At 38.6% G+C, this 25,928-nt stretch overlaps 1 protein-coding gene across 1 annotated transcript in view; it reads right to left on the bottom strand.

Moving 5' to 3' along the window:
- The window catches only part of Coro1c (coronin 1C), a 74,290-nt gene that overhangs the window by 39,756 nt on the left and 8,606 nt on the right, over nucleotides 1–25,928 (bottom strand). The window contains exon 2 of the mRNA XM_003477818.5: nucleotides 7,340–7,539. Within this exon, the coding sequence (XP_003477866.2) occupies nucleotides 7,340–7,534 (195 nt within the window). The 5' untranslated portion in view covers nucleotides 7,535–7,539. The remainder of the gene's footprint in view (nucleotides 1–7,339; nucleotides 7,540–25,928) is intronic.

Below are 25,928 nucleotides of genomic sequence, written 5' to 3'. Positions count from 1 at the left end.
TGTTTTTATTATTAAGATTTATACTCAAAGAAAAAAATGGTAAAAGATTAACTGGCAGTTGAACCACAATTGGTCTTGCTAAGTAGTGCATGCTGACCTTGAACTCCTTTGTGTGTGTGTGTGTGTGTGTGTGTGTGTGTGTGTGTGTAGCCCAGGTTGGCCTTAATCTCACATTAATTCTCCTGCCTCAGCCTCCCAACTCCCAACTCCAATTCCTAACTTTGGAATTACATCTGTGTGCCACCATGCCCAGTTTTATCACAATTTCTGTACCAAAAAAATAAAAAATCCTTTACACTCAACATGGAAAAGTTAAAAAATGTTCATGCAAAAAACAGACTCAGAGATCCAAATTCTAACTTTAAAAGACCCTACTGTCTTAGACAATCACTCTCTATAAGCTTCAGATTTCACAACTGCAGAACAGAAGAACAGCAACCTATCACGTGCAAAAATTAACAGAACATATAGAAGGACACTGTCAGGAATATGACAAAAGCCATTGCCCTTACTGAAACTCACACCATGGAAACGTGCCCTGGTGAAACCTAGTTATAACAATGATCCTAAACGCTTATGCTGGTTCTTCTCCACACCATCAAGAAAAATTACCGTTTTGCTCAACTCACACTGGACATGAAAGAAAATAATGAGCCAAGAATGTGTAATTTCAGGGGCTGGGGATTTAGCTCAGCGGCATAAGCACCTGCCTTGCAAGCAGGAGGGAGTGAGTTCAATCCCCAGTACTGATTTAAAAAAACAAGAATGTGTAATTTCTACTAAAAAGCTATCCTTCGTATCTTTTTTTGACTCACAGTATTATTTTACACCATGCACAAATGATTTGTTTCCCTTCCATCAAACATACCATTCTCCAATACCAGAAAACTCAACCTAAACTCTGAGATCCCAGAGTTTAGAAAAGCAACATGGCTACTACTGCTTCTTTGTTCTCCTGGACACACAGCACCTCTCCAGACTTCTCAGTTCAGTGAACTAACTAGGCTCCTCTTTGGCTTCATCTCTCGCTCCTCGACATAGGAGGAACCTGAATTCAAACAGAATCTTCACTGAGATGTCTTCTGCTTCCCAAGCTCAGGTGGGATTCATCCCTCTCACTGCCAGGCCACAGCACTTTAGAAATACACAAAGCTCCCCGCTGGCAAGCTCAAGGGCAGGTATTATGCCCACACAATATGGTAGCTCCAAAAGAGACACAGAGGAAGGTTTTATAACTTAGTCTCAACAATCACACTCCATCAATTCCACCACATCCTGTGGTTACACAGTTCAGCTCTATTTAATGTTGCAGAAACCACACAAAAGCATGAATACAAGGAGATGAGACTCGCTGGAGGCCATTTGTGGACTCTGGGTAACCTGTATAAAGCTACCATACAAATAGCCATGCAGCCACACGTGATGCTGCAGGCCTGTAATCCCAGCACTCGGGAGGCTGAGGCAGGAGAATCTTTGCGAGTCTGAGACCAGCCTGGGCTACAAAGTGAATTCAAAGCCAGCATGAACTACACAGTAAGATCCTGTCTCAAAAAGACAAAAAACAAAACAAAACAAAACAAAAATAAATGGCCATGTAGTTTGTATCCTCCAGAAATCAAGAGCAAGGAGGGTAGAGGAATAGGGAAAAAAAAAAAAGAATCAAGTTGTACCATGTACAGGTACAAATTCTCTATGATAAATGTGATCATTATGTATATCTAAAAATCTACCTTTTTTTTTTTTTTTTTTTTTGTCTTTTTCCTTTTTATCGGTACCAGGATCGAACTCACGACTGCCTGCTTGCAAGGCAGGCACTTATGCCGCTGAGCTAAATCTCCAGCCCCCAAATCTACCATTAATTAAAAGAAAAGCATATACTAACCACTACCCCCCCAACTTTTAAGGGGATAGGAAAATAATTATAATACAATATAATGACACAGCCTATGGTACTCATAAAGAACAGTAAAAGATCATCATATGCTTATTAGGCACTCAGAATACTGGCTGAAATGAACAAAAAATTCTTCCACAATAAATATAACAAATACTATTAAGTAGCTCTTGTTAACTCAGGTCCTAGAAGAGATTTAAATCCTAATACCTAAGGCATCAATTGCAGGTAATCAATTTTTCTCATATGCACTGAGAAGGTACTAACTATTTAAGTGCTTTTCTATAGGACTGAATTCTTTTACAAAATGCTTAGGGAGCAAAATGAGTTAAAAAGACAGTTTACAAATAATGGGGCAAGTTCCTAAATATTCCTACACTCAGTTCACAAAGTTAATGGGAGAAATGGCTATGGATAAAAGCCACACCAAAGAATAGAAAGAGAGAGGAAACAGCAGTGATCCAAAGGTTAATAGGCCTGGCCATAGCCATCCCATCAGGGCCCAGACCAGAGACCCTTTCTGCTATACAGATAAAACAAGCCATCACTCCAAGAAACGACAAATCCTCTATAACATGACTTGTAAGGAAAGAAAGGAAGGTGCAGTCAAGAAAGACAGGAGTCAACCAGTCTAAACCCTCAAGCCCAGTAAACATCAAAGCATCAGGAACATATTCAGTAGAGTTCTAACCAACACTCACACACTCTTGTAAGGCAAGATTTACAGGTCTGCAGTTCTATGAAGAATGTGCATGTGTGCCTCGCCAGAAGCACTGCTGTTTAAATGGTTCACAACAGGAAGAGAATGCTTCAGACACACACATCAACAAGTGTGGGTCCCTCCACAAACGGAAAGCTCGTTTGTGCCAATTATTATATACTACATAGGGAGGGCAAATCTTTGTGCTCTCAAGACAAGGCAGCTTGCTCAGTTGTAGTAAAGGAGAAAAGAAAAAGTATGCCACATAGCCAAAACCATAAAGCCAACTTCTGTTTCATAAGACTACTATTTATTATTCATCCTCTGAAAAACTAAAGAATGTGAAAGTACACTAAGTCACACCTGGAGAAGTCGTGCCAAAGTGGCATGCCACAGCTTGATGGAAGCCTTACAAAATAGAACTGAAATCACTCATGTTAATCTAAATCACCCATGTTAGGGTTGAGTACTTTCTATATTCCCCAAGAAGTGAACTTTTACAACCCCACTTTATCTAATAAAACTTTCCCAACAAGATCTCATAGACCATACACTTAAAATATACCCTCATTCATAAGTACCCTTCTTGCTGTTTACGTGCGTGTACTTGCATGTTAGCACACAAAAATATATCAATGTATCTGTCTATTTTAGATTTTAAATCCTGGTATACCCTAATTTATTTTACACTCTCCCAGAATCTAACCACAAGCTTCAGGAGTTTACAGTAATAAGCTCTATTTACTACTGACATTAACTCGCTTTCAAGAGAAATTCATAGAAAGCTATGCTTTTAAATAAGAGCCTTTCAAAGGAAAGATCATGATTCACCTTAAGATAACTTATGTATATATTTACCATTATTGTGTACAGAGCACCCAAGACATCACCCAAACCATCTGACTGCTTATTACCAGAAACAACAGGGGAAGCACTAGCAGAATCTCCTGAAGTAGTTATTAAAAACCATTCAAAGCTCTCATGTTCATGCTTAGTAGCAGAATCCTAAACTATCAACATAGCACAAAATTTCTGGCTATCTTGATTTCAAATATAGCTTCATATTATTGTTTTGCTACCTTTTATTTATTTATTTGGTACTAGGGATAGAACTCATGACCTTGCTCTTACCAGGCAAGCACTTGAGCCACTGAGCTAAATCCCCAGACCTAACTTCCTATTACTTTTGAAGATTTACTTTTAAACAAAAGCACCACCTCATTATAAAACTATTTCATAGCTGCCAAGATACTAAAGTTGTTGGAATCTATTTTCTTTTGTATTTTGAGACAGGGTCTCACCGTGCAGCCCAGGCTGGCCTTGACTCGGTGAGCTTCTGCCTCAGCCTCCAGAGTTCTGGGACTACAAGTGTGCACCATAATTGGCGGAATCCATTTTCCAGGGCAGAGAGGCCTACATTAGAATTTATGGGTTTACCATGCACTTGGGAAACCTATCACGTTTCTCCTTCAAGGCAATACTTCCAAAGAGAAGACAAACGTGTAAGCACCAGCTGTTGGCTCGGATGTTCTTGGGGAGATTAGGAAAATGACCACAACAAAAACTAGAAGCAAGCGCTCCTGAGGGCAGATGCTGGTTCATACCAGGCACTCAGCTTATAGACATCAAGCCAACTCACCAGTGATGGTCAAAAAACTCTTATTTATATAAAAAGCAAACCCCAGAATTTTGTATTTTACAGAAAATGCCCCAGAAACCAGCAAGCATTTTAAGAAGAAAAGGCAGCATTATCTGACACCCTCAGGCTCATGGCCAAGCCTTGCCATCACGGTATATCTTCCCGAGAGCTCCACAGGCACAGAACTATCTAGAAGGACTGTAAGGCCATTCCTTTTTGCAGGGCTCTGTCTTGGCCTTGGTGGAAAATCAGCCAAAGTAAAAAAAGCACCTACTTTACTAAGTCATGTATTAGACAAAAATGAGAAAATGGAACAAGTGTTTTATTTGCTGAATTTTGATGACCAAATCAGCTGCATCAGAAATCATTTTATAACTGAGAACAAAAGGAGACAAGTAATTCTGCGATCATCTAGAATTATCAAGGCAAAAAATCACTTTTATACATAGTCCTTCATGCTGCAGAGAGAAAAACAGAAGAGCAAAAGATGTGACACAGCCAGATGTGGTGGCACAGACACATGTAATCCCTGCACTGGGGAGGCCAAGGCAGGAGGATTGTTGCGAGTTTGAGACCAGGCTGAGCTACAAAGCGAGCTCAAAGCCAGCCTGAACTGCATAGTGAGACCGTCTCAAAGACAAAAAAGAATACAGCAGCCTACGCAATGACTTTATTTCCAGAGGCTATCATGGTACTTAGTTTGCACTAATGTCACCTCCCCCAAAACAAATTATTATTTAAGAGTAAGCCACACAGACAATGACAGCAAAGGAAAGAAAGGTCCGCAAGACTCCCCTAAAGGCCAATACTTAACCCAAAGATGCTACTTCCCTATACCCCCCTCAACCCTCCCACCGCTACCCTGGAGATTGAATCCAGGGGTATGCTACCACTGAGACATGCCCCTGGGTTCTTTTTACTTTTTATTTTGAGACACTTAAATTAAAAGGCTGGGCTTCTAATCTGTTATCTTCCTGGGGCTAGAGGTGTGTGCCATCGTGCTCAGCTCAAAATTATAATTTTTAAAGTGACTTATTCTAGTCTAATTCCCGTAAGGCTAAAAAATAAAATACCACCAAAACTAACAAGTATTAAATGTAAGCCATTTAATGCACGTGAAAACCAAGTCACAGGAGTCAGTTTAGAAACTGCATACAGGGCTCCCTTAAATGGTTATGTGAAACTCACGTTTCCCATGGTCTGTAAAACTAAGACGAGTTCACAGAACCTTTTGTGGATGTAGAAGTTGAAGGGAACTGTCTGAACTCAGTGGCAAGATTAGCCATTCAAAGTTTATTTTGGGCTTCTTAATTGGTGTGTTCCACTTCTTTGAAGAAAAGAATGTCTTAAATTATCCTTCAGTTTATAAAAGGGGAAATAAAACCTCTTAACTCCAAAACAGATCATGATGCTCCAGTGCCTGATCTCAGTTAACACACTGGAGCTGGCTTCTCAGCTGGTCATTCTAACACTCACCAGGACACAGTCAAATTTCTAAACGCTGCTTGCTATTGAAGAAGGAATAAATGAAATGCAACTGACACTTAGTCCAAACTCCTACCCTAAACTCAAGTCAAGTATAGTTAGTTAAGTGTGTTGTCTGCCATTTAACAGAAATTTTCTGCATAGAAATAAAAGTAGAAATGCTTAATTATTTTCACTATCCAGCATTATTTAGTATCACTGAAGAAATTTTCAATTTTATGAAAAGAATCACCTTCAACAAGAAAGTATATTTAGAAACATGAATCAAATTTGTTCTCCAAAGGCATACATCTCTCTACTTTCAGAGAAAGAGGTTTCTGTTGTGCAGTATCACATTAACGCAGGCACTAAAGTAAAACTCTGACATTAAAACAAGCCAGGCATGAGCAGCTCTGACAGAAAACTACAACAGACTAGAAGTTTTCCTAAGGGAAAAACATCAAAATATAATGGGCAACAATATTTTGACAGAAAATCCACTTTCCTATGACCACTCTCAGAATTTCACAACCCATTATGATGAAATGTATCCCTAACATGCATTTGGGTCTGCTTCCCACACTGTTTTTAGGCAGAGTGGAAACAGCTGTAATGTGACTGGTATCTGCATCATTACCAGTACTCAGTACTCATCATCAGAGCACAGGCCCCACATTCATTTTCTTCCTAAGAACTAGAAAATAATTGTTGCTAGACCAGTGATTGAAAACCTTTTGGAGCTTTCAAATAACAACAAACAGCTGGCTGTGGCACACATGCTGTAGCTACCACTGCTCTAGACTCATAGGTTTAAAAATAAAGTCATTTCCACCATTCTGAGGTCTGCTATCAAGTGCAAATTTTGACTTGCACCATGAATGAACAGTCAGCGTGTCTACTCCTTTTATTCCAAGTACGGAGCAGCTTCTGAAGATGAAGTAAGGAGAAAAGCGGACTCGGAAGCTTTCTAAAGTTGAGGGGTACGTACAGAACTACTTTAGTCAAGACTTTTTTTCTGCCACTTGCTACTAAATGCTATGCTATTGTCCAGAATCGGAATCTTTTGTAATATTTTCTTGTGCTCTCATACGTTTAGTACTCAAAAAGCCTTAGGCCTGCTGCCTTCATAAAAAAACTATCTTTATCTTACAAGTGTCTACTCATTTAAAAATGTGTTTTAAAAACAATCTTCAAAAAAAACTTTTATGAGTGGATGATCACAAACCAAATCATACAATTCCTATACCTGTGTTCACACATCATAATAATCTTTTTTGAGGTTAAGGATGGGAAGAGGAAGTAAAAAATGATTAAAACGCAGTATGTATACATACCAGTTTCCTGAAATGAATACAGTTATTATTATGGCAAAAATATACTGAAGGAAAGGTTTTTTCTCCCCCAATTCACAAAGGACATAAGCTAGGACAAGAGGTGACCACTGCCCTTTATGAACCTGTTAAAGAAAAGCTAATATAGTTAGAAAAGAATGTGGGAATTTAGCTTCAATTTTATCAGTCTAATAATATCAGTCTAATAATCTCTGCAAAAGTACAATTCACAGAAAGCTGCCAATTTATTACAGAAAAAATACAGAGATTCTCAGAGAGCCTCAAACAGAACAGGAGCTCCAATCACTCACCTTGTGCAGAGGGAGTACAAGGAAGGCTCCGCCTCCGCTCGCTTCTATGATTATGGCAACAAATCTGGGATTGACAGCACAAAAAGAACTGTCCCAGGTCACTCGAGAAACCCGGATATCATCATAGCACTGGTCATTTTTCACTGCTTGTCCAAATACATGCCGAAACTTGCTCTGCCGTACCACTCGCCGCATGGTGTCTGTAGAAGAGGGGCAAGAATTAAATTAGAATTAGAAGTCTAAAAAAAAAAAAAGAATTATGAGTCTAACCAAAAGCTTTACTTTTACAAACAAAAAGCTCTGAGTCAAAAAAGTAGAACAGTCTGGCATTTGTCTGCTCTTCTAAGAAGTAGCCAAAATGCAAATCCAAATTTCCTTTAGCAGCACATACCCAGAGAAAACTGTAAATGCGTCAGGGAAAAAATTACAACAAAATAAAAAAAAAAAAAAATCTCTTATTCAACATCCAAAAACATCTCATCAATTTTAATTTCAGGAGAAAGAGTAAAGCAAAGAATGAAGGAAAATTAGCTTTTCGGGGTTGGGTAGAAACTAACACATAATTCATTCCAATTCCTCTCCTTTCAAAGATAAGAAAACTCCAAAGTGAAATTATCTGATGCATTTGAAGCTGAAAAAAGTCCAAAAACAAGTTATAATTTTGTGCCTCTCTCTTCAGCCTGCCAAGGTAATTTTTCACTTTTTAAACATTTTGCCCGGCATCAGCACTGTGCTGTGTAAGAGCTGTGCCTGCTCCTCAATGTTTCTACAAGACTAACTATGGGCAGCAGTATGGAATTCAAGAGAAAGAAGCCACCACTCTGTTTTCAAGAATCTTCTAACCTACTTTTAAGACAGGCATAATTTTCAGAGCAACAGTACCAAACTCCCTAGTGCTAAGTGGCACATGGGTAAAAACAGGAAAAACCAGCCCAAGGCCACAGAATGGATCAAGAGCCAAGTCTTAGAAAAAGGAGAGGTATTTAAATGAGTAGGAGGAATAAAGTGATCAAAGCCCTCCTTAGGATGACAGTGAGTCAGACAGTAGCACATTAGAGGGATTAGACAGGAAGAAGCTAAAAGCCAGGTATGGGGCCAGGAAGCGGGACAGGAAAACAGGCCTGGAATGACATGGCCACTGGACAGAGGAAAGGAAAGCTCCAAGGACTACTTTGGAGGTGAAATGAAACCAGGATGGGTTTTCACATCAGAGGTGATCAATCACAGCCACTTCCAGTTAATCAGGAAATCCAAAGGGGCAGTGTGTGTGGCGAGAACTACCTAGGCTCCTGGGCTTCCTCACAGGCCACTTTCAATCAACTCCAAACCCACTCGGCTTGCCGACAGACATGTGCACTCAAAGTTAGGAGCTTTAGGATGCAGTTTTTCTATAGGACATTCTATTCAAACTTGTTAGCAGTTTTGAGCAACTATTTCCAAGATGATAATATGTAATCTATTAACAGGTGATTTCTTACTGTTATTTTTTTTTATAGTTCTGTATTACGTGTACCCTTAGACACAGCTTTGTTTTGTTTTGTGTTTTTCTTTTTCCTCTTAAATAAAATTTTAAAAAAAATGAAAACAAACAAACAAACAAACTTGTTAGCAGAAAAGAAGCTTAGACAAAACCTAAGTGGAACTGGAACATGATCAAACTTCGACAACTCCAATGCTGGGGCATGCGGCTGGGCTAAAGCAACAGACCCTTGGCAGGCAACTGTGTACCCATTTCTCAGCACAGCTGTGGCCAGAACTTTCCAGCTGACTATAGGCCCCTACATATTGAATGCTTAGTAAAGGAGGGGGCAAACTGCATGCTTACCTTTAGCCAGGTCCTTCATTTGTGTCACAGAAAGAGTTCTTCTAAAGCACGACTTAGATAAGACAGCTTCCATGAGATGGTGAAAGCCAAAAGGAAAGCCAAGGTAGAGCCAGCTGATCTCAGGATTCATCTCTCTACAACCATCTATACAAGTTACAGAAGCTGGAATCCCTACCAGCACCCTCCACAAATGTTTCAAAAATAAGTTAACAGCCAGGTACACTGGTGCAGGCCTATATTCCAAACGAAAGGCTGAGGCAAGGGGATCACTTGAGCTCAGGAGCTCAAGACAAACCGAACAACATAGTTAAGACTCAAGTTCAAAAAAACAGGTAAATTTACATAAAAGAAAAAACACTGCATCGTATCAAACAGTCAACATCCTTCAGCTGGGTAAGGTGGTACCTGCCTATAATCTAGAACTCTAGGATGCTAAGGCAGGAAGATCACATGTTGGACCCTCGTTAGTGATCCGAGACTCTCACGAAGAATAAAACCTGTGTAGAGTTCAATCTCTAGCACTATTTAAACATACACACAAACACGCATGAGAAAGTTTCACATTTATATAAAAAGTTCTTATAAATTCATACAACTAAATAAAACCCAAGAAAAAATTATATAAAAGACCAGAGGTAAGAGCAGATACAAATACCAATGGACAAGAGAATGGGAAAGGAGCCGGCAATAAGGCAAACATGACCGTTAACTCTTGGAAGATGGGAAGCTGTGATGCATGTGTACCTTACATCTTAGAAGCATGTTAAGAATGATATCAAGCCCTCTGTGAGTCCCCAGAACACTCAGTAGAGAAATTATATATAGCTAAAGAGGGATACAGAAGAGAGGTAAAAACAAAATGAACCGATTGTCTAAATTAATTACAAGCAGCTTTATAGATTTGTCTCCCCTGAGGGCTGCATGACCAGAGACTGGCCTGTTTCTTCTCAGCAGAAGCCCAGAGTGGCTGAACTGCACACTGAAAGTCAGTTCCCTACGCTGGAGTCGCCCATGCCCTGTTACTGCCACTCTTTCTCTAGGGGCCACAATACCATGCCCACCCACTGTAACCTGCAGAGATCAGACTTCACTGTGCTTGATGAGGGCCACTATCCCCACCCTTCTCCTTTTGGTCTTGGAGACTGAACCCAGGGCTTCACTCTAAGCTTTATCCCAGCCCTTATTTTTTATTTTGAAACAGGGTCTCATTAATTTGCTAAACTTTCCAGAATGCAGTCAAACTTATGATCGCCTCCTCAGCTTCCCATGGTGCTGGGATTATAGGTATGTACCACCATCCCTGTCTTATTTTTCAATCTGAATGGACGTTAGAAGAAAGCCTCTAACTTGAAAAAATAAAGACATTTCCTCCTTATTACAATAGCAATATACCATCTAACCACACAAAAATATAATGGTTTAAGTAAAATAAGTACAGCACCTTGTGTCCTTTGAAAGACGCACAATTCTGCTGGCTGACCTAACTAAAATACTTTAAAAAGTCATACCCACATTATGCATAATTACTTCTTTTCATGCTAACTACATCTGGGCGGAAAAACATAGAGCTGTTACAGTTTGTTTTTTGTTTTTCTTAATCATGGAGTAAAATGTCAGCTGCAGAGCAGAGTGAGGGGAAAAGCCAGTGTTTCCACAAAGCAGCACAGGGTCACACATCTTGAAATGGAATCTGAAGGGCCGTGTGAGCCCACTCATGAATCCTCGGTCAAACCTGACCTGGGCTCAGACATTCACATACAGGACAGCTGCTTTTGCTGGACAGACTTATCTCAGGCCCTTGAGGCACATAACAGAGAACAGCAATCAGGAGCCCCAGCTCCAGAGTCAGCCCTTTGAGTGAAAAGCACAGCTGCACCACTCCTTGGTCATAGTTCACTAGGGCAAGTTACTGAATCTGTATCAGATTCTGTGTCTCAAAGTAGGTACAATGCATATAAAGTTGAAGTGATTATTAAGTAAGCATTGGATTTGGGACATTAGCATCATTACAACGTTAGACACACAAAACTAATCATTCAATAAATGCCAACTACTAGCCGGGTGTGGTGGCTCGCGCCTGTAATCCAGCACTCAGGAGGCTGAGGCAGGAGGATTGTTTAGCGTTTGAGACTAACCTGGGCTACAAAGTGAGCTCAAGGCCTGCCTGAACTGCATAGCAAAACCCTGTCTCAAAAAGACAAAAAAAAAAAGCCAACTACTGTTTTTCTAGTGATTAACATAAAATAATCTGCATTCAAATCCTCCTCTATCACTTGTTACATATTACTTAATCTCACTGCATTTCCTCATCTATAAAATGTAGAATAAAGTAAGAATTTTAAAAATCCGGGTGTGGTAGCATACACCAGTAATTCCAGCACTTGGGAGGGGGGAGGAGGATGGCTGTGAGTTCAAGGCCAGCCTGGGCTACAAAGTAAATTCAAAGGCAGCCAAAAGACACACATACACACACAGATTAAGAACATAAACCAGTATCTGACAAAGAAAAAGAAATTTCAGGTCCCAACAGCTTCACCACTAAAGCCTATCAACCATTTAAATAAATAATGTTAATATTTCACAAAGTCTTCCAAAAATACAGCTGGGCATGGTGTCACACATTTGTAATTCCATGACTAGGGAGACTGAGGCAGAAGGATCACAAGTTTGAGGCCAACCTGGGCTACATAGTGACTTCAAGGACAGCCTAGTGAGATCCTATCTTAAAAAAAAAAAGAAGAAAAAGGTGTGAACATTACCAAACTAATGAGACCAGTATTACACTGATACCAAAACCAAACAAACATACCACAAGAGAACTGTAGAACATCTCTTATGAATATGAATGCAAGAATTTTCAAATGGTAGCAAATCAAATCCACCAACATATAAAGGAATCAAACACAAGCAGAGTCTATCCCAAGAATATAAGGTTGGATTAACATCTGAAAACCAATTAATATAACACGTATCAATAGAGTAGGAAACAACACTCAAGTGACCATCTCAGACACAGACAAAGCATCTGACAATAACATCCTCTCATAAAATACTCAACAAAAAGAGGACTAGGAGTTTCCTCAATCTAATAAAGGACATCCACAAAAATATCAGATCTAACACAATATTCACTGATGAATGACACTTCCTCCCTAAGACAAAGATGCCCACTCACGCCACCTTCTACTCCGAACTGTACTATGAGTTCTAGCCAGGGCAATCAGACAAGGAAAAAGGTTTTCCAACTGGAAAAAAGTAATATTGTCTTTATATACAGAAGATATGATCTTAGATTTAGAAAATTATAAGGAATCCACTAAAATGACTATTAGAAATAATAAATTCAGCAAAGTTGCAATATACAAGATCAACAGCAAACAATTCAAAAATGAAGGAAAATTCCACCCACAGTAGCATAATAAAGTAAAATATTCAGGATTAAACCTAACCGAGTAGGTAATAAAACTTGCAAAATGAAATTACAAGCATAACTGAAAGAAATTAAGGTACAAACAAATGAAACGATACAAATGAACAGCATCCGCACTCATGGGTCAGAAGATTTAACATTAAGATAGCAATATTCCCCAAACTGAGATACAGATTCAATGCAATGCCTAACAGAATTCTAACTGAATGCTGCATAGAAATTGATGAGCTGATTCTAAAACACATACAGAATCTGCAAGAGAGCTAAATGACATTGAAAAACAGAAAATTAGGTATATTCATATTTACTGATTTCAAAACCTACGGCAAACCAGGCATCATGGTGCACGCATTAATTCTAGCCCTTGGGGGGCGCCAAGACAAGAGACTCCTGAGTTTGAGGCCAGCCCAGGCAACTTAGGAAATTTAAGGCCAGACTGTACCATGAAACTCTGTCTCACAAAAGCCAAAACAAACAAACAAAAACCAAAAGTCTTACTACAAAGCAGTAACAATCAAGACAGTTTGCTGCTGGAACAAGGAAAGACATACACATCAATGGGACAGACTTCAAAGTCTAAAGTAAATCCATACTCATTGGCAGCTGGTTTTTGACCAGAGTGAAAAGGTCATTCAACTGGGGAAAAACAGGCTTTCAAGGAAAGGTGCTACGACAATGGGACAGCCACATGCACAGAAAGACATTAAACATTATTTCCCACCACATACAATAATTAACTCAAGATGAGTCAAAGGCCTACACATAAGAGCTAGAACTATAAAACTCACGGGAGAAAACAGAGGAATATATCTTCATAGCCTTAAATGTCGCAAAAGATTCTTAGATATGACACTAGAATCACAAGCAAAAAAGAAATAGTAAGTAAAATGGACTCTATTAAAATTCAAAACTTCTGTTATTCAGGGACACCATAAAGAAATGCATACAAGGGACTGGGGATTTAGCTCAGAGGCATAAGCACCTGCCTGGCAAGCGCTAGGTTGTGAGTTCAATTCCCAGTATGAAAGAAAGAAAGAAAGAAAGAAAGAAAGAAAGAAAGAAAGAAAGAAAGAAAGAAAGAAAGAAGAAAGAAAGAAAAAAGAAAGAGAGAGAGAGAGAGAGAAAGAAAGGAAGGACCCACAGAATGGTTAACTTTTTGCACATCTTATATTTGATAAGGCACTTATAACAAAAATACATAAAGAGCTCTAACAGCTCAATAAAAAACTTAAAGATGGACAACAGAATTTAAACAGACATTTTCCCAAAGATATACAAATGTTCAACAAACACATAAAAAGATGCTGGATATCATTTGTCACTTGGGAATGAAATCAAACCAAAGGGGCTGGGGATATACCTCAGCGACAGAACACTTGCTTAGCACATACAAGGCTCTGGGTCTGATTCCCAATATGGAGTGGAAGGAGGGGAAGGGAGGAGATTGTTAGCAATTATCAAAGAGCCTACTAGTATGTTTCTCTACCCAAAGGAAACATCCAAATGAGTTCCCTACTAACACTGTCACACAAGAAAAACAGCATGTGCTTTAAAGGACGCTTTATAATAATACCCTGATTTTCCATCTCAGCAGTATTTATTGCACTTTCATGGTTTTTCAAACAAAGGAAAAAATGAGAAGTAGCCAAACAAAAACTGCCCTCTTAGGAGGCTGCCTACATTATCAAATGATATTACTGTTTCATCAAAAAAAGGTTCTACTATAAATTTCCAAATTAAAATGTCACATTATCAAATTTAGGCATTATTTTATTAGATCTCTAGTCCTAAACTAATCAAACCACAAACTAGAAAACTAAAATATCCCCTTTAAAAAGGCATATTATAAGGGAATCTGATTCTCAATTGTATCAAAAAAAGAGAAAAAGTCATGAACTAATATAATAGCCCAAGAAAATACTAGGTATAATTTTAAATGTCTTGCCATAGAATGGTTCAACCTTGGAGAAGTTACTTGCTCATTAGGCCTTTCAAGTAACAAATTCTTAAAATTGCACAGGACCTTTTCTCTGCAATTACAAGATCATCTCATAAAGAAGGACATTATGTAGCAGTAAGTCATTCATTAAATAAATCAAAGAGACACTGAAAAGTTTCAAAATAAATTGACTTTAAATAGAAGACAATGAGGCCGGGGATTTGGCGCAGTGGTATAAGTGCCTACCTGGTGAGTGCGACATCATGAGTTCAATCCCGGGTACAAAAATGAGTAAACAAACAGAAGACAATGCAATGTGGCTTTTAACTTCCATAAGATGCGGGAATCGTACACCTTACTTTAAGTCCTTATAAAATGTACGGTTATTTATCAAGCCAGGCCAGGTGGTGCACAACTGTAATCTCAGCACTCAGGAGGCTGATGCAAGAGGATGGCTGTGAGTTCAAAACTAGCCTGAACTACATGGCAAGACCCTGTCCCAAACAACCCCTCCAAAAGGTGTAATTTATCATTCTATCTGTATTTCCAATAAAACTGGCACTATTCTAGGACAGGTGTCATAAAGCAAAACTGAGATGCCTTTGAAATAACAATGGAGAATAGGCTGAAAGCACAAGCTCAACTACAAGATGCCCTAAGGGCTGGATAAAAAAACCTCTATCTTAGAAACATGGACAGTGGCCACCCCATCCAGGTTATCTAGATAGCACTGGAGGCCAAAATAAGAAATAAAGGTTAGAGGTTAACTGTCATGCAAGAATCTTATCAATCTTTAATAAGCAGACAATATGCTTCTGCTTTAGCTTCCAATTAAGAAAATTTAAAAGCTGGTAAACTGACGTTCACAACATCTGACACCTAAGGAAACAAAAAATAATTAAAAATATATGTACATGTTAAATAAAACAACCTGAAAATTAAAAAAAAAGAAAAGCCAGGGGCTGGGGATTTAGCTCAGCAACATAAGAACCTGCCTTGCAAGCAGGCGGTCGTGAGTTTGATCCCCGGTACTGATAAAAAAAAAAAAAAGAAAGAAAAGCCAGTAAAAATAAGGTATAAAAGAAAACTACTTACCAATCTCCTTCATGAATGTAAACACAAAAACTTCCAACAAGAATCTATCAGCTGAGTGTGGTGGCCCATGTTTGTAATTCCAGCACTTGGGAGGCTGAAGCAGGATGATCACTTCAATTTCAAGGCCAGCCTAGGCTACACACTGAGTTCAAGTCAGCCTGAATTGCATGAGACCTTGGCTCAAAAAACCAAAAAGACATACACACACACACACACACACACACACATACTATTCAGCAGACAGCAATCTGTGTGGTGCCAATCAAGTTCCCTGTCACCATAGAGACTGCAGTCTGTCTAGTCATTTATGGTAGGCATTTATGGTATGCAGTCTGTCTGGCATTACTTTGACAGCTCACAAACATCAGAACTCAACAGTATCTTCTCATGGCTTCCACTGGCAGAAGTGTGGATACCAGAAGTAATGATGTTGGTCTGTGGTAAGTGTGTGAAGACAGAGTAAACTGACAAAAAGTTTAAGAATGGTATATCAAACATGGCTTTGAATTGGTCAAGCTTAGTACAGAGCAGCTGCCAGAGGAAGTTAATGACTTTCCTGAATGTACAGGAATAAAACAAATTATATAAGCCTTAAACACCAATATCTGTTCCAACACAGTAATGAAAATGATAGAAACAAAAGCTGTAGCCTTCTCAATTCATTGGCTGGAACAAACCATAGCACTGGATCAGCAGCGACCATCACTCAGAGCACCCCCTCTGCCAGCACCAGATAGGATTGAACCTCTCCTACACCAGAGGGTGGTGCATCTAACACAGCAGATCCCCAGCCTGACAGCACTGTTTGTCCATGTTAGATAATCTAGATATTCAAGGATTGGCCTATCTCAGTACTGGAGGAAGAGATGTGGAAAATTTTTGAGACTATTTTCAAAGTTAAAGGAAATGAAAGCTGCAACAGGGCTGAGGATCTGGCTCCTGGCAGAGTTCTTGCCTTGCATGCACAAGGCCCTGGGTCCAATCTGGGAGCGGGGTGGGGCCTGCAACACTTCCTAGGGAGCAAAGAAAGCTGCATGCGGGAAAACAGCTAAAGCATCTGGGCAGCAATACGGCAAGTGGAGGTGACAAAAAAGAAACCGAAGGCCTTTCTTCTAATGAAGAATACTAAGTCATTCACACTAGCTTTGACTAACAAATATGCTAGCTGTCTCTACTAGCTGAGATACTTCCAACTAGATTCAGCTTATACTGCTAAGATCCCCGTTACTATGCTGGCCACCCAATTTGTTTTTAGGGTCCATCTTAATGTTAGTTTCCAGTAGGGAATTATGGAGCAAAGTCTTTTCTTCAGTGTAAAAGAGTGAGGAGTACAGTGACAATGAGTGAGACGTTCTCAAATATATTGTGTTGTTCTAGGAACGGAAAGAGAATGAGTCTCAGAGACTTATGTGATTACCCCAGTTACAGAAGAAGGAAACCAAGCAGCCACTTCTGGGCAGCCTTTATGTCATGTTCCCTGTACCCACATTTCATGAGCTTGTGCCTGATTGCTGTGAATTTTGCCCACTCTAAGAAGCTCTGGGCTATGATGCTTTTTTTGTTGTTGTTGATTTGTTTTTCTTTTGGAAGGAGACAGCTCTAGATTTGATTAGTGCTCTAGTATGAGAGGCTGGGCTGTGAGTAGCCCAACTAAGAAAATATTTCTGAGTGCTTCTTTTAAAGTGTGTGCGCTCACACTAGGAAGAACTGGAAAACCTGTGTGTATTCTTAAGACTACAAAAATTAAAGCAGAGATTTCCTACTCTGGTGTGGTTAAACAAACCCTCTATCACAATGCTATGGGGGGCGGGTCATGTGTGTGAGAGAGAGAATCTTAAGGAAGCTCTGTGTATGTTAGGAAACGGTGTGCTGAGAGGTAGCTGTGTTGGCACCATATGAAGACACTCTCCTGCCTGAGCATTCTCTCCTGCCGCCTGACACGCCACAACTATGCTGTCACACCTCAAACCCTCAAAACAAGGCAACTACCCCTTCTTTGCGTTTGAAAGCCGAACAGATCACTGCCACATCAGCAACACTGTGCAGGAGTGAAGTAGCAGGCAGTACACATATGAGCACCTTGTTTCAATCTCAGCACCGACAGTTCCTCTGTGCCCTTCCAGAGCTGTGGTACTGAAGGACTACCATTTGTCCACTACCCAAGGTCACTTTTCAGGGGGGGTCAGTCCAGAGGAACAGACCATCCAAAGCAAAGTATCACTGAAAGAGTGGAATGTTTAGCAAATAAAAACCCTTACTTACTGTCTGTTAAAAATTTTTAAAATTCAAAGATCACACACATCATGACCAAGTTGATTCCATTCCAGGGACACAAGAATGGTTTACCACATAAAAAGCAGTAATACAATACATCACATAAACAGAAGCAAAGATGAAAATCACATGATCATCTCAACAAGCACAAGAAAGCCTTTGACAAATCCCAGTTCATGATTAAAAAAAAAAAACTGACAAAAAATACATACAGGAAAAAAGAAAAAAAAAGAAAAAAAATAGATACAGAAAAGCCAGACATGATGATACACACTTGTAATCCCAGCACTCAAAAGGCTGAGGCAGGAGGATCACCGTAAGTTCGAGGCCAGCCTGAACCATTATAATGAATATAATGAAACTTTGCCTCAAAAAAAAAATTTTAAAAATTAGATATAGACCCTTATCTTAAATTGAGAAAAGTCACTTATGACAAATCTACTACCAATACCATACTAAATGAAAAATCTCAAAACCTTTCCTCTAAAATCAAGAATGTTCATTCTCTAAAAAATTTTTAAAAAAATTTAAAAACAATGTTCATTCTCACCACTCTTGTTCAAAACAGTACTCAGAGCTTTAGCCAAAGCAATCAAGCAAAAAAAAGAAAAGGAATAAACATATAGACATATATACCTTTATTGGCAGATGACAAGATTCCATGTAGAAGACCTAAAAGTTCTACCGAAAGCAAAGTAGCAGGATATGAAATCAACACACAAAAATCAACAGTATTCTGTTGACCAACAGTATTCTGTTAACCAACGATTAACACAGTGAGAAAGAAATCAAAAGAACAATACCGTTAACAGTAGCTTTAAAAAAACATTAAATACCTAGGTATTAACCAAAGATGTAAAAAGAGATTGAAGAGGACATCAGAAAATAGGAACATATACCCTGTTCCAAAATAGGCCAAAAAAAAAAAAAAAACTAACAAAACTAACCATATTACCAAAACTTATATACAGATTTAATGCAACCCTAATCAACACAGCATCCTTCACAGAACTAGAAAAATAAAATCATAAAATTTATATAGAATCAAAAGAGACCCAGAATTGCAAAAAAAAAAAAAAAAAACACAAAAAAACAAAAAACTGAGTAAGAGAGCAAAGCGGAAGCATCACGATCCTGAATTTCAAGTGATATAACAAAGCCACACACACACACACAAAAGCATGATATTGGCACAAAAACATTCATATTTATCCATGGAACAGAACTAAGGATGCAGAAACAAAGCCATACACCTTCAGCCACCTGATCTTTGACAAGGGCAGCCCAAAACACACCTTGGAAAAAAGATACCCTTTTTCACAAAACAGTGGTGAGAAAACTGGGTTTCAATCTAGACCCATCTCTCACCCTGTACTAAAATCCAATCAAAATGGGTCAAAGACTTACATATAAAAACAGAAACACCGAATCTACTGAAAGATAAATTAGGAAAAACTCTTGAAGAGATAGGTATAGACAAGACCACCAAGCACACAAGAAATACATGAACAATCAACAATGACATCACATCAAAAGTTCGGTAGAAGTTTTGCCTTCTGCACAGCAAAGGGCAACAGATGAACAACCTACGGAATGGGAAAAAATTTTGCAGCTACTCCTCAGACAGAGAACTAATATCTATACAAAGAGTGATGAAGAACTAATAGGGACTGGGGATTTAGCTTAGCAGTACAAGCGCCTGCCTGGCAAGCACAAGGTCATGAGTTTGATCCCTGGTACCACCAAAAAAAAAAAAAAAAAAAAAAAAAATCCTCCCCAAATATATGGCTCAATCAAAAAAATTAACAATTAAACAGACACTTCTCAAAAGAAGTATCTACCAATGCCCACCAGGTACATGAAAAAACATTTAGCATTTTTGGTCATTAGAGATAGACAAAAACAAATCTGAAATTCTATCTTACTCCAGAAAGAACAGGTATCATCAAGAACTCAAAGAACAATAGCTGCTGGTGAGGCTTTGGAGCTGGGCACGGGGCAGGGGACACCTCTCTACGGTCAGTGGGACTGTAAACTAGTACAACCACTATGGGTATCAGCATGGAGATATCCATAAAAACTACAAATAGAACATTTGTAGATCCAGTTATACAAATAGATCCAGTTTTACTTGTGCCTTCCTGAAATAGATAACATATTTCACTGATACACGTATATCCCTGTTTACAGCAGCACAATTCATAATAGCAACATCTTGGAAGCTACCTATGCATCCATCAACAAATGAATGGAAAAGAAAATGTGATATATATTCATAGTGGAATACTTCTCAGCCAAGGAAAGACAAACTGGAGGCATTTGTAGATAAATGGATGCACCTTGAAACCATAATGTTAAATGAAGTATGTCAGACACAAAGGTTAACTATCACAAGGCTGGCATGGTGGTGCCCATCTGTAATTCCTGCACTCAGGAGGCTGAGGCAGGAGGATCACTATGAGTTTGAGGGCAGCCTGGGCTACATAGTGAGATCATTCATAGTGAGATCATCCTGTACTACAAAGCAAGATCCTGTGTCAAGAAAAAAAAAGGTTAAGTATCAACATGGTTTCTCTTATATGAGAAACTCAAAGTTTAAATAATTTAAAGAGCAAAATAAAACATAGATGATAGGAAACAAAGAGATAAGACTTTGTGAATATGAGAAGGGAATCTGGTGATGGGGAAAGACAGGAAGGAGGAGAGAGGAAAGGAAAAAAGATCAAGATATTACATATATACATCAATTCCCCTTGAATATATTATGTAACAAATGTACTAATAAAAAATTTTAAGACAATGAATAAAATAAAAATAAAAACTAAGAGCAAACTGTGAGTTAAGGACTTAGTTGATGTGTCAGAAGTAGTTTGCTAAAATCACTTTCAAAACCACTTTTAAACTTTCAAAACAAATTTCCATCTTATAGTCAGTTGATAATTATCACCCTTTAGGAGAGTGTGAAGGCATGCTTCTTATAGTACTGCCAAGTCACACAGAGAAATTGTATTTCATAAGCCATACAAGAAAGTTAGAAAAAAAATATACATAATACAGTGTTTATAGTGTAATGGCAACATATAAAACATTCTCAAAACACCTGAATAAATGTTACTATGTTTCCTCTACTTCCATCAATCTCAAAAAATGACCACAATTTTGACATTTTCCTGTTTATTGAGAAGTTATCTGTTTAAAGATTCCAGCAGATGTGTTTCTATGATTCATATGAAAGGAAACACATCCTGCTAGAACCACATACAGGAAAACCCCTACTACTGCAAATCCTGCTTTGCACATGTGCTGAGACCATCCCAGAGTGTCAATTACTCCATGTTCAGTACACTTACAGTGCTCCCTCAACCAGCAACAACTACAGAAAGACTGCAAAATATCCAGATGTTCTCTCGAAGATGCTACTTTTATGGCAGGCTTCTTTTAAAGCAGAAGAAATTGGAACAGAAAGCAAATAGGATAACAGATGAGAAGACAAATGTCCTCACCTCAGTTATTTTAAATGATAATGCCAACAGTCAAAAAGTCATTTACGAAGCTGGAAATGTAGTAATATTGTAAACCTACACAGAAAACAAATTCCCAAAAACAGACACCCAAAGCAAGTTGGGGAGTTACTCTACTACAAAAATGCAACATTCATCATTTCTGGACATAAGATAAGCTGAATTTTTCAAATTTAAATCCACCAGTGACAAAGCATCTCCTTAACAAATCACAAATTTTTAGCTAACAGATCAGACATCGACATTCCAAGAAAAAAAGATGGTTTCTTATCTACTTTAATAAAAGCTATTTTAAAAAGAAAAAAAGACTACATACAGTATCTGCTAAAAAACACAGCAAAAAGTCAGGTACACAACAGACCTCCTCACACACTGCAGCTATACGCCTGATAACATGAACTCATGAGGGGAAAATCTTCTGCTGTTTACAGTGACTGACTGCAAGTATGAAGTTGTCTAGATGTTGGTTCAGTTTATCATGATACCAACAACAGGAAGAATGTGGTAGGAAAATTCACTCATCCCCTTATTCAACCAAGTACTAGGTGGGCTGGCAAGCTGCTTAAGTGCCTGCCTGGCAAGGGCAAAGTCATGAGTTCGATTTCCAGTACCAAAAAAATAAACAAATAAAAATAAACAACCAGGTATTACATAAAATGCTAAGTGGTATATTCATTATACTGTACTATTTCAATACGATAACCCAATATAATTCAATAACAGACTCAATAAAGTTCAAATAAAGTCCACCAAGAAACAGCAGGTCTCACAGAGGCCTGGCATTGAGAGGTATCCCAAGCTCATCCGACCAGGCTCCTCATTCTTCAGCATGGAGACATTATGTGACTGGCCCTGAGGAGAAAAAGAACTTCTGAGGAAGACACAATGGCCTGCAACTACAAAGTAAAGGACTGTGCAACTCTTACTCCATGAACTTTAATACTTTTTCAATGATCAACTGCACATCATACATGCAACTCGGCTTTTGCAAGTCAATCAGCAAGAGTTCTTAGAGCTCTCTCATGGCAATGCGGCCTACAATCAACAGCTACACTTAGCTGCTTTGTGTTATTTTTAAACATGAAATTATAATTTGCCTACACTTTACAAATATGAATCAAAATACAGAAACTGGATATGCACATTAACTATACTGAGACAAACAACAGAGATTCATCCAAAGAAGCAAGTCTCTGCTTCTGATAGAAATCTGTAAGCCTTAAACCAGAGGATATGTTCAATGTCTGAGAGAACACGGAAGGAAGGAAGGAAGGAAGGAAGGAAGGAAGGAAGGAAGGAAGGAAAGAAGGAAAAAAGAAAGAGGGAAAGTAAGAAAGATTAGAAATATATGTATCAAGCCGGGTGTGGTGGCTCACGCCTGTAATCCCAGCACTCAGGAGGCTGAGGTGGGAGGACTGTTGTGAGTTCGAGACCAGCCTGGGCTACACAGTGAGCTCAAGGCCAGCCTGAACTGCATAGTGAGACCCTGTCTCAAAAAGACAAAAAAAAAGAAAGAAAGAAAGAAATATATTATCAAGGACAGTTTCTAAAAGGTAAGCTAAAATGAAATAGTTTTACATTTTTCATAGCTTGCTAAGAAAACATCTTACATTTTACAATCTATATTCATTTTAGGAACTTCTTACAAAGAGAAACTAAGAACTATTTAATATGAAACAAGCGCACACTGGTAATTTACAATTTGAAGCCATGAGAATGACTGGTAATAGTCACATGTGACAAGAAATGAGGTGAACTCAATGACATGAACAGCAAAACTGCAACTTGGCAATCCCAGAAGTGGTGACACACCTATAACCCCATCGCTCAAGGGGTGGAGGCAGGATGATCATGAGTTCCAGACCAACCTGGAATTCAAGGTCAGCCTGGAGTATACAGCAAGACCCTATCTCAAAATAAAATATAAAAAAGAGTTGGGGATGTAGCTCAGTGCAAAGGTCCTGAATCGAGTCCCAGTATCATAAAAAAAATTAATTAAAAATACATTAAGAAACTGGAGATTTAGTTCAGCAGCAAAAGCATCTGCCTGGCAAGCACAAGGTGGTAAGTTTGAATACCAGTACCAAAAAAAAAAAAAAAATTAAGAAAATTCCTGAAAGTTAAAAATCCTAAAATTACTCTTTTGTCTCTTGCAGGTGTATTTAAAGAGACCCTTCTTGGCAAAATGATGGCATATTAAGGCATGTACTCACCTAAAATAAAACAAAAGAATACTACAATTATTAAAACATGAGATTGTAAGGCTTTAGGAGTCATCTCTATCAGTGTCAGAAATATCTTTTATTGCAGATACAATGTGCAAGGATGGACAAGCTTATAATCCCTCACACCTCCCACTCTTCTCCTTGTCACTAGCACTTTTAAAAACATGACTACCGCTCTGGCCATCCCAGGAGCTTTGAAGCACTGCAGAAGAATTTCAACCTTAAAGACAGCAGCAGGCGTTCCCTGCCCCAGAAAAAACACTGTGGCACCACAAAAAAATCTCCCTAATGGGCATCCTGGGGACTAGACTGAGACATGGGTTCTATGTCTCTCTTCAAAGAACAGGACACAGCTCGAAGAGCTAAATTAATCCCAAGAGTTTCCAAATCAACTGCAGAAATCTTACAGACATGAATGGTCCAGCAATCTTACTTAAAAATTAATCCATGTGTTTCGAAATACTCTTGCATACTGTGACCTACTTTTCTTATCAACAACAGGTTTAAAAAAAAAAAAAAAACATGTATGACTGTACAAACTTGCTAAGTCTGTTTTCCACTACTTAGTCAGATGGGGTTTCTTTTGGAATAAAATGCTTAATATGTAATTCTTTGGCAATCTTCTCACACCAGGGAATGAAATTACTGGATTTCCAGCTCTCTTAAAATAAAATAAAAAGTCATTTTTATGAAGAACTTCATAAAGACAGTCATAGGCAAAACTAGGAATGCCAAAAACCAAAATATCACCTTTTCTACTGAAGAACTTGGTCTGTTTTTGTTTTTGTTTTGTTTTTAATACTTTGCATCCTGGGCAAGCAGGGATTAAATGAAATTTTTTTTTTTTTGTCTTTTTCATTTTTTATCGGTACCAGGGATCGAACTCACGAGCACCTGCTTGCAAGGCAGGTGCTTATGCAAGCTGACCTAAATCCCCAGCCCCTGGATTAAATGAATTTAATGAACATATATTCCTGACTGTTGCAAAGGGGTATTACAAGAGAGGGAAAATTCTAGCTTAGGTGTAAAATGAGTTTATCCTGACACAGCCAATTATCCACCTAAATCACTGTGGTCCTCTGGGTATTGTTTTTTTCCAATTATGAAAAAGAAAAACAGAAACAAATGTTTTCTAGGGTTCTATCATAACCCGAAGCCTAAGGATCCATACAGAATCATTTCATGGAACTGTTACAGTTTGGGCTGGATCTGAAATGTCCCTGAAGGCCACTCCTCAAGGGCGTGGCTGCAGGCCTGTGGTGCTGCTGGGAGGTGGGGTGACTGACAGGAGAGGGGGGGTCTAGTCAAAAGGAGTCACTGGGGGCAAGCTCTAGAAAGGCCCCTCTTTCCAAAAGAAAGTCATAATCTTTAGTTCTGTTAGCTAGTGCACAACAGTAACCTGAAGAGACACGAAAGCAGGAAAAATGTCCTCCTTCCCTCTCACAGTACTGGGGACTGAGGCCAGGGAGTGGCACGTGATGGGCAAGCACTCCACCACTGAACTACATCCTCAGCGGGAGGAAAAATGACTTTAAGAAGACCAGCAGAAAGATGAGAGGCTTCCCATGTCTAATACTATTTTAAACATCATCATCTATGGTCTGTAGAAAATTTTAAGATGTGCCAGAAATACCAAACATAACCATACAAACACAAAAACAAAATTATAAAGCAACTAATTTTTGTTACATCACAGATATTATATAAACAAAAACCTAGCCAGGCATGGTGGCACACACTATAATGTCAGTGCTCAGGAGGCTGAGGCAGGACAGATCACTGCTAATTTGAGGCCAGTCTGGGCTACATAAGTGAGTTCAAAGCAAGCCAGCCTGCATCTGTCTCAAAAAAATAAAACAAAACAGAAAGGGAAAACAGGTTTTTCAACAGCTATCTGAACTCTAAATCTTCATCTTCATACAAAGTATGGGGTTCTTCCCCGTATCTATCTTGATAAAGGTTTTCAGCTAAAAACAAGCTCCCATTAGGAAGTTACATCACTAATTCTTTTCAAACTAGTTAACCATAACTACAAAATGAAGCTGTTACCCTAAGCTACCAATATTTTTAACTTACTCAACAAGCCAGCTAATTTACAATAAAGTGCCAAAAAGGATCATCACCTGACAGAATTATGCTTTTAGTGGAGTATGATGCTGCATATATTTTAGAAAACTACATCCCCTACAATTATTATTTTTCTACAATTATTATTAAAGTATCATTTTAGTAAGTTTTAAGAAAAGAATTTATGCTCTAGCCAAAACTCTAAAATTTGCT

Source organism: Cavia porcellus, unplaced genomic scaffold (assembly GCF_034190915.1).
Source record: "Cavia porcellus strain 051 isolate PalLab524CR breed Dunkin Hartley unplaced genomic scaffold, mCavPor4.1 scaffold_16, whole genome shotgun sequence".
Lineage (NCBI taxonomy): Eukaryota > Metazoa > Chordata > Mammalia > Rodentia > Caviidae > Cavia > Cavia porcellus.
The sequence above is the reverse complement of the archived record's forward strand: the minus strand, read 5'-3'. Positions and strand labels throughout refer to the sequence as shown.